The 9,370-nt window shown below is 47.3% G+C and overlaps 1 protein-coding gene across 1 annotated transcript; it reads left to right on the top strand.

Annotated features, from left to right (window-relative positions):
• Positions 1-5,337: 5,337 nt before the first annotated feature.
• Positions 5,338-9,113, top strand: RRAD (RRAD, Ras related glycolysis inhibitor and calcium channel regulator). The gene is made up of 5 exons (XM_027718354.2): positions 5,338-5,416; positions 5,545-5,896; positions 6,005-6,078; positions 6,570-6,774; positions 8,230-9,113. Exons 2-5 carry the CDS (start codon positions 5,557-5,559, stop codon positions 8,505-8,507), a joined length of 897 nt encoding a protein of 298 aa, XP_027574155.1. The 5' UTR covers positions 5,338-5,416; positions 5,545-5,556; the 3' UTR covers positions 8,508-9,113.
• Positions 9,114-9,370: the final 257 nt, after the last annotated feature.

The following is a 9,370-nucleotide window of genomic DNA, read 5'->3' as shown; positions in this document are numbered from 1 at the left end:
CATTAAATGCAAGAGTAATTACGAGAGAAAGCTCCTTGGCTGAAGGGATGTGCTGCCTTCCCTTGCAATGTCCAAGGAGGTTCAGCATGGATGTGACATTTATCAGTTCTCTGACAGAGAATTTTGTGCTAAGGCTGAAAGCTCCACCACTGCTGGTGACTTGGACAGTTCAAGCTGTTGCCTGCTCTTACCCCATTATATATTAACTACAAGACACTGGGATGTACCACATACCTCACATGAAAAGGTCCAATATATGTTGCAGAGAGCCCACAGACTGAACCAGTCAGCCCAGGTCTGTTCAGCCCACACTAATCTGTGATTTTAAGGGTGATGGTGAGGAAAACTTGATGCCACATTTGCACTGTATTCTACTTTTCATAGGATAAGGAAAAAGAATATTTTTTTCATTTTGCTGTACCTCTATCTCTCTTGCTTAGATTAAAAACCCAACACATTTCATACTTCTCTGTCTCTTCTCCCACTGGCCTGAGTCTGCCAGTTCTGTAATAAAAATGATGATAAATGCTGCTATCTGTGTTTCAGTCCAGGTATTTGGGAGGTAGCCAGGCTCATGCTTCTGCAGGAGTAAAGCTTCATGTAACTTGGCAAGAACAGACCCTTGTGGATATCTCTACAGTTTGTATGGAAATAACTGCACATAATCACTTCACATAATGGCTGATTAATTAGACTTGAGGCAGAGCAGATGAGTTGAAAAGTAAGGAGAGGAGAAACCCACGGCTTCCAGCACAGAGCCACATGAGAACAGTGCTGACTCCCAAACTTCTCTGCTGCTAATCCAGTCTTTGGGCTGTTCAAAATATTCCCATTATTCCTAATCAAATAGGAAAAATTCCATGGTAAGACAGGAGCAAAACCAAAACCAGGAATTCAGTAAAAATATTGATTTGATGTAAAAAAATATAAATGTTATTTATGATGTGGCAATTGACCTTGAACAAACACTGAGGAGGTAGAATCACACAGTTAACTCAACCTCCCAAATTCTGCTTTTTAACCTGAAAATTCAAAGGTTAGGTGTTAGGTTTTACATGCTTAGTTATCACTGCACCCCCTGCAAAGTCTGTGCTTGTCACTTGGACCATGAAATGCTCTCTGCACCTTATACAGCATAAAGGAACTCCAAGCACAAGCTGTATTACCCCAGGAATATCTAACTGGAAAAACAGGACTGAACTTCATGTTTTACATTTTCCAGATGATGAAAGGTACTCAGGCCAGGAGAGTGCACTAGAAGTGAACTCTGAGTCTCTCAAAAGCAAGAGGGAAAATGGCAAAATAGACAGAGAAAGAGTAAAAAAAGAATGAGATAGAAAAAAAGTAACTGGATATGTCACAATAGTGAATGACAAAGAAAGGCATCTTGAGAGAAAAGCATATGAAGTAAGGGAAATGAAAATCACACAAGGATGAAATGAAACAGAAAAAAAAGTAGTCCCTTTTCAGAGAGCTGCGTGCTCAATTCCACACAAAATAGGAAATCAGTGTTCCTTTTCTTCTCGGTGCCAGAACAGATTCTCCCACGAGAGCACAGGACACACACCACAGTTGCTGGGCAGCCAAACAAAAGGGAAGTTTTGGGGTTGATTCAGAAATGGGTGGTTCAGTGGCTCCATCGGAATCCCAGGATAAGCAGATAATTAGGATGCAGTTGAGTGGGGTCCCTAAGCCCCGGGATGACCCAGTGCTCCTGGGCTCAGCAGAATTTGCTGGTTACTGCAGTGCCCTGGGCAGCAGCTCTGCCCCGGGGGTGTCACAGAGCCTCTGCCCACAGGGTGACACAATGGGGACACTGCTGCTGCCACAGCCACAGGCACTGCACCCACCACCTCCATGCAGGCTGGACTGGGCTTTATCTACAACACAGACAGACCCCAGGTCTGGTTCTATGTAAAATCCATCAAAATTACAACATTTCCAGTGTCTATTTCAGTACATAAGGAATAGTAAAAATACCACATCTACAATATGCATCTGAAGCGCTCATTTAACTAAAACAAATCCTAGAGCAGTAGAATCTAGAACAATACAAAATAAGAACAGAAAAGCAAGACATGAAAAACTCTTTTAAATAGAGATAAATTACAGTTCATGTATGTGTTAGAGGCGTGGTCACATAGAAGTGGAAACAGAGGGCAGGTGAGAAAGGTGATGATCTTAAAATCCTTCAAAGAAATTAAAAGATCAGCATTTGAAGTCTGTGGACTCACATGCACCCCCACTGAAATCAGCAGGTGCCCAGTAATGTACACATGAAAATACAGCAGTAATTACCAGCAAACAGAATTATACACCATGTGAAGATACATGTTGTGTGTCTCAAGTGATTAACCTGAATTATCAGTTAATTCCTTCCAACTTCACAGAATAGCTGGGCCTATTAAGATCAAAGGAGACAGAGCAGCTACGTGACCCCTGTGCTCTCCCCCTCTCTGGTTCCAGCACAGCTCCTGCTGCTCATGGGAACAGACCCAACTGCCCTGGCACAGCTCCTCTGGGTGACTTGTGCTCAGCCCTCCAGGAAAAGTGAAGCCCTGGGGACACGATCCAAGGCCATCTCACTTTCTCAGAGCACCCAGTGCCAGACCCTGAGTAATACCCTGTAACTGGTGGTATTCCATAACCATTACTTCACTAGTTGTGCCTGGGTGCTGGCAAAAAAACCCAAGCATTTGCCACAGAGTCCTGAATTTTCTGCATGATTTCTACTGGGTATCATTTTATTTTCAGTCACTTTTCCTGCTGAAACACTCTTCTCTCAAAGTTTTTATTTAGCACTTTTACATACGCCTTTCCTCACAGTTTTTGGCTAGTAAGGGGTCTATCTTTAAAATATCCATAATTCTCATCAGCAAAAGGCCTGGAATAAAATATGGCTTCTTTAAATCCTGTCAGTGAAATTCCCATTTTTAGTGTGTTTCCAGCCAGTAGTATTCTATGTGGCACATAAGTGGCACTGTTTTATTGGATCTTGGAAATCTTCTAAGATTTCCCTACTTTCACACAGAAAAGAATTAAAAATACCCCCACTTTATATGCCAACTTCTAAAGTCTTACCCCGACACCCAGCAAAGCCATGTAAGAAAGTCTGGCCCAAAAGACGTAAAAACCTCCTGAGAATAGTTTCAGGTGACAATTTTAAGCAGAAAAATCCAAATTTTAAAAAAAGTTAACCGAAGACAGACACATCTGGAAGTGTATTTGCATAATTACCTGTATATAAATTCAGAATTATCAAGAAGATTTGGCAGATTCCAGTTTATCCAAGTAAATAATTACAGAGTACTTGCAATGCTAACAATAATTTATTTAATCTATGATTCCAAATGCTAGCCAGAGGCTTATAATTCAGTTCAGTCAGCTGAAGCACACACGTTTTTGCCACCAAGCTCTGACTATTTAAACTGACAAGGCTATTTTGGTTGCTGTTTTGTGAGACAGGCAGAGAGAACTTGCTGCAAGCACTCGGTGATCTTTAACTGCCACATTAACACTCCCAACTGCAGTTACCAGGGTGAATGGGGCCAAAATCACCCCAAGAGTGTGGGCTGCAGAATTATAATTGGCTCCTGAAAATAACAGAATAGTCACTTAACTTCCTAAGAAATAAAGAAACTCCTTAGCTTAATCACATCGATTTTTTTCTTTCCCTTACTATATTCCCTACATCTCTGTCTGCATTCCCATCACCTCCCTATCTCATGCCTTGTTTCTGCAGCTGATTTGGAAACCCTTGAACTTACACGCATTTGATGGCAACTGTCCCTGCCCAGAGTCCCAGGGATTTTCCCGCTCTGCTCGGGCTGTAATCTGTCAGGAGCAGGAGCCAGAGCTATTTTGGCTGTACAATGTCTGACACGTTTCGGTTGCTAGGTAAACAACAAACTGTATACACGACCCGGGTGAGCCATTCAGGGGACCAGTATAGTTATCTGCTGAGTCCTTTCTTCGCCTGGTCACATGGGAATGACTGTGCCACTGATGAGATAAGGCTTTCACTGCCTCACTTTGCTGCTCAGGTGAAAGCAAGAGAAGAATTTGACCTTTATGTTTTCTGTTGGCCTCTTAAACCGTTAACATTCCATGTGGACACCCCGGTAACTTTGTGTGTGTGTGCAACACCCACCATGGTGCCGTTCTCATAACCCACTCCCACTCCCATAACCCACGTTCAGTAAAACAAGCACCAAGTAATGAAAACAGTGTAAATCAAATCACAGAATCACAGAATATGCTGAGCTGGAAGGGACCCCCAAGGATCATCCAGTCCAACCCCTGGCCCTGCACAGGCCCATCTCCAGGAGTCACCCCCTGTGCCCCAGAGGATCATCCAAACCCTCCTGGAGCTCTGGCAGCCTTGGGGCTGTGCCCACTGCCCTGGGGAGCCTGGGCAGTGCCCAACCAGCCTCTGGGGGAAGAACCTTTTGCTGAGATCCAACCTGAGCCTGCCCTGACACAGCTCCAACCATTCCCTGGCTGCTGTCCCTGGTCCCCCCAGAGCAGAGCTCAGTCCCTGCCCCTCCTCTGCCCCTCCCGAGGAAGCTGGAACTGCCATGAGGTCTCCCCTAACACTTCTGTAAATGCCAGGGCTACAGTGAAACTCCTGAATCGTGACACAGATCCTCGCAAGCCGAGGAAAGCCACCAGTGCACACCACGCGCTCCCACACAGCGCTGGGAGCGGGAACGAGCGACACACGGAGCAGATGCGGGTTTGCATCGCACCCGGCGGGGAAAAGCACCGCGGCGGGGCAGGAGCAGGAGCACGAGCAAGGGCAGGAGCAGGAGCAGGCGGTGGGGTCGACCCCGGCAAGCCCCAGAGCTCAGCCGTTCGCTCGCTGCGCCTGGCGGGGTTTCCACCGACCCGCTCCGCCGCCCCTCCCCTGCCCACGGCGCTCGGTGCCGGGGTAAGAACCGGTGGAGAGAGTGGAGCGGGCTGGGCTCTCCCCCGTGCCGGGCTCTCCCCCGTGCCGGGCTCTCCCCCGTGCCGGGCTCTCCCCCGTGCCGGGCTCTCCCCCGTGCCGGGCTCTCCCCCGTGCCGGGGTGTCCCCGCCGCCCCCGCCGCTCGTTGCGGAGCGGAGCGGAGCTGAGGGAGCCGATGGCAGCTGATGGGGGAGCTGATGGGAGCTGATGGGAGCCGATGGCAGCCGATGGGAGCCAATGGCAGCCGACGGCAGCCGATGGGAGCGCAGCCGAGCGGAGTGGCGGGGGCGGGCGCTGCCCACGGCCCCGCTGGCGGAGCGCCCGCCGCGTCACGGCGGGAGGGACCGGCCCCGGGACATAAATAGGGGCCCGGAGTGGTGGTGGCAGCACTCGCTGAGGGAGCTCCGGCAGCGGCACAGGCGGCGAACGGCGGGGAATCCCTCACTGCTGCTTCCGCGGAGCGCCCCGAGGTAAGCGCTGCTCTGCGGGCGGCTCGGCTCGGCTCGGCTCGGCTCGGCTCGGCGGGGCTGGGGCGCTCGGGCGCGGCGGGTGCTGACAGCTCCTCACAGCTCCTCACAGCTCCTGTGTCCCCGCACAGCCCGGCTCCCCGATGACCCTGAACCGCGGAGACAAGGTGCGGTGCCTGGAGCGGCGGCGGGGCAGCACTCCGTTCGCGGCCCAGCCCCTGCACCGCCGCAGCATGCCCGTGGACGAGCGCGACCTGCGCGCCGCCGACCCCCAGGGCTTGGTGCGCTGCACCTCCTACAGCCCCGGCGGCGAGCACCGCGACAGCTGGGCCTCCGACTCCTCCGACTCCGTCATCTCCTCGGGCAGCGACTCCGACAGCAGCCTCTACAAGGTGATCCTGCTGGGCGAGCACGGCGTGGGCAAGACCAGCCTGGCGCGCATCTTCGGCGGCGTGGAGGATGGAGCGGACGCGGACGAGGCCGGTGAGGGACCCGCGGCACCTCCCCGGGCGGCCCCCACGGCCACCCCCTCCCAGACCTCCCAGGAGAATAACTTCTTTTTTTCTGAACTTTTTTTTTTTTCCCCCGTAGGAAATACATACGACAGATCAATTATAGTCGATGGAGAAGAAGCATCTCTCGTGGTGTTTGATATATGGGAGCAGGTACTTAACGGCTTTTTCTTTGTTTTTCCTCTATGACTTGGTCCGTGGTTCTCATTAAAAAAAGTAGAAATGGAACAACTATGCTGACATTAAAAAATTAGAGTTCATACTGCCTTTTGTTCTCTCTTGCAATTAATTTCTTGTAACTAGGCAGGCAATTAAAAAACCTGAATAGAGCTGGAGTGAGAATCCCTTAATGCTTTGAATAATCAGCAGCTTACATGAGCAGCCCAGGGAATTACTGTAAAATTAGAGATTCACAATCTGATCAGTGCAGACCTGATACCATTTCTGGAAACAAGAGAATTTTCTTTTGTGTTGCATTTTAAAGAACAAGATCTTTAAAACTGTTGGGACGTTGGCTTACTTTTACTGACTCTTTATAACAAAGCTAAGAAAAATATCTATTAGGTGCTCACATTAATTACATAATTACTCAGTGTTGAATAGATTTTTCAGTGCAATAAATCTATTTCTTGTCTTCTTTTTAGGATGACAGCCAATGGCTCCAGAACCACTGTATGAAAATGGGAGATGCCTATATTATTGTATATTCAGTGACAGACAAAGTTAGTTTTGAAAAGGCCTCTGAGCTAAGAATCCAGTTAAGAAGAGCAAGGCAAACAGAAGACATTCCTATTATCCTTGTGGGCAATAAAAGTGACCTGGTCAGGTCCCGGGAAGTCTCAGTTGATGGTAAGAGACACTATGAATTTGCACAATAATGTCTAAAGTAGTAGCAAACACTGTGGAGGATCATGGCCAATAGGAATTGTCTGGGTTTGATGTAGAAAAATGTATGATTTGGAGTACACTGGAGAAATGAAGCCAGCTGGTTCCTGCTGAGGGACCTGGTACCACAGAAAGCAGTGGAGATGGTGCTGGGGGAAGATGTCTGAACTGCAGTATGAGAGAAAAAAATGTATCAGAGTTGCAGCTTTAGCACCCTGCTTTGTCTAGGACCTGTTTTTGGTCAGTATTATCTTAAGGGTTTCACTATGCTCTGTGTGCAGCAGCAGTTGCCAGGCTCAGGACGGGGTAGCCCGAGCTATGCTTTGTGAGGGACTGGAGCTGCCACGTCACCGAGCCCAGGCAGCCTTTGGAAAGGGTGATCCCATACAGCCTGTACAACCCCCTTCTTCTGGAAGTGATTCCATCACATTTGAGTTGAGCTGGTGGGACCAGCCTCTCACGACTCAACATCTCTTTGTAGATGTTCTCTGGTTGTGATCAGTGAGAATTTCTCAGCTAGTTCCAGCTTGCATTTCAGTAACCAGAGCACAGGAACCACTGCCAACACCACAGTATTAATTCTGTGAAATTTGAACATTTTGTGAGGTTTTTTTGTTTGTTTACTCTGGAATATTGGTGCCTGGATGATGATGAACCATCTCTTGCTGTCGGGTTTTGCCATGACCCCTGTGCTAAATGCCTGCACAGGGAGTTGATTTGAGTTCCTCAGGAGATTATCACTTCTTTCGGGCCGGTGGCAGCGCATGTTTGACCTGCCCTGGTTCTGATATCTGTACTTTCCTCAGGTTTACAACTTGGCCATTATTTACCACAGTTGACCATGGAAACTTGTGCTGCAGCAACGTTCCAGGGTTTTGTGCTCATGTCTGGAACACTGAGCATCTTGCATTTCGAATGCAGCCCCAGTCAGATCCAGTGGTGTGCAACCTCATGACCTCTAGTGACATGTTCAGTGACTTGACCCTGTGGCCTGCATCAGCTTCATTTGCAGTTAGTGTGGAAAACTCACTTGTTACAGCAAGGCAGAGGTGCAGAATTGCTCAACAACTTCCAGAATAAAATCCATTTCTTTCTATACCTCGCACTGTTCCTTATCAAACAGCAAACATGCATCCAAGTGCCTCTCCTGTATCAGCTTAACTCTTCACAATACTGGGACAGTCTGACATTCAGTACCATTGCTCAAATGAGATTTCTGACCACACCACAACAAAACCAAGAGTAAGGGGGCAAAACCGTGAGAGCCAATTTGGGCTTTTCTACTATAGAGTAAAGCTCTTTCCTGGCATTGAAGGCATTTTCTGTGCTTAGAGCCAGTTTCTGTTTTGTTTTTCTGCCCTATGTAATGAAGAGAAAAAGTCCATCTCCACTCATGTTCCCTTTTCTCTTTCCCTGCAGAGGGCCGGGCCTGTGCTGTGGTGTTTGACTGCAAATTCATCGAGACCTCAGCTGCTCTTCACCACAACGTCAAGGACCTGTTCGAGGGCATCGTTCGGCAGATCAGGCTCCGCAAGGACAGCAAGGAAGACAATGCCAGGAGGATGGCCAACACCAAGAGGAGGGAAAGCATAGGCAAAAAGGCAAAGCGATTCCTTGGGAGAATTGTGGCAAAGAACAATAAGAAGATGGCTTTCAAGGCAAAATCAAAGTCCTGCCATGACTTATCAGTGCTATAGGAGCTCTCAGCAAGGCCAGGTGTTGCACGTGATGAACAAGCCTTGGACTGTTATGAGAAGTGTGTAGATGATCCTCGTGGTGATAACAAGAATGACTTATCCATTGAGACTCATTAATGCCTTAAGGTGCTCAAGCAAGTCTGGAAGTTACACCACAATGCTTCATTGATAAATGGTTTAAGTTTCAATGTGTGCAAGTAAATGAACTAACTTGAAATATGTGGCTTGACATGCCCACATTTTCGCTGTGTACATATGTTCTATATCCTCTTGTCCTGTGGATACCAGAGATGAAAAGATAAGAAAGAATAATAAGTATCACCATAGACTTGTCTCGTTTGCAGAGCAAAACTTAAACTTGTACGCAGGCTCGTACACTCTTTTTAGTATAATGCAAGCAATGATAAATCTTTTTAAACTTTAATGTGGGGAGGAGGGGGTAGAACCACATCAGAACGGGAGAAAACAAATTATATATATATTTAAATACAGAACAGATATCATTTTATGAAGTTAATTTGCACTTCCATTAACTGTTATTCAATGAATTGGTTACTTGTTTACATGCAGATTTTATAATAAAGTATTATTTCCTGTTATAATAAACTGTGCTTTTCTCATAGTATGGGTAAAGAATGGGAGAGCAGTATTTTTATACTGAGCTTTTTCAGTGTACAAAACATTATACAGAGACCATGTAGACTTACCTGTGATAAAGTTCTAGAACAAGGTGAATTGGGAAAATCCTGTGTCATTTAATAGATAATTTCTCTAAGAAATAAACCCTGTTTTTATGAACACTCTGCTTCAACAGCCCATATGAGAAGGAAGGCCCTGACCCTTCATATTATGTTCATCCTCAA

This window comes from Pipra filicauda, unplaced genomic scaffold (genome assembly GCF_003945595.2).
Source record: "Pipra filicauda isolate LSUMZ 115617 unplaced genomic scaffold, ASM394559v2 scaffold356_size1356884_pilon, whole genome shotgun sequence".
Classification (NCBI taxonomy): domain Eukaryota; kingdom Metazoa; phylum Chordata; class Aves; order Passeriformes; family Pipridae; genus Pipra; species Pipra filicauda.
The sequence above is the reverse complement of the archived record's forward strand: the minus strand, read 5'-3'. Positions and strand labels throughout refer to the sequence as shown.

What these genes read in the sequence shown, in the direction of transcription:
- RRAD (XM_027718354.2), top strand. Translation starts at nt 5,557, where the DNA reads ATGACCCTGAACCGCGGAGACAAGGTGCGGTGCCTGGAGCGGCGGCGG. An exon ending in AGCGGACGCGGACGAGGCCG is followed by an intron (nt 5,897 to 6,004) that starts GTGAGGGACCCG and finishes TTTCCCCCGTAG; the next exon opens with GAAATACATACGACAGATCA. An exon ending in CCGGGAAGTCTCAGTTGATG is followed by an intron (nt 6,775 to 8,229) that starts GTAAGAGACACT and finishes CTTTCCCTGCAG; the next exon opens with AGGGCCGGGCCTGTGCTGTG.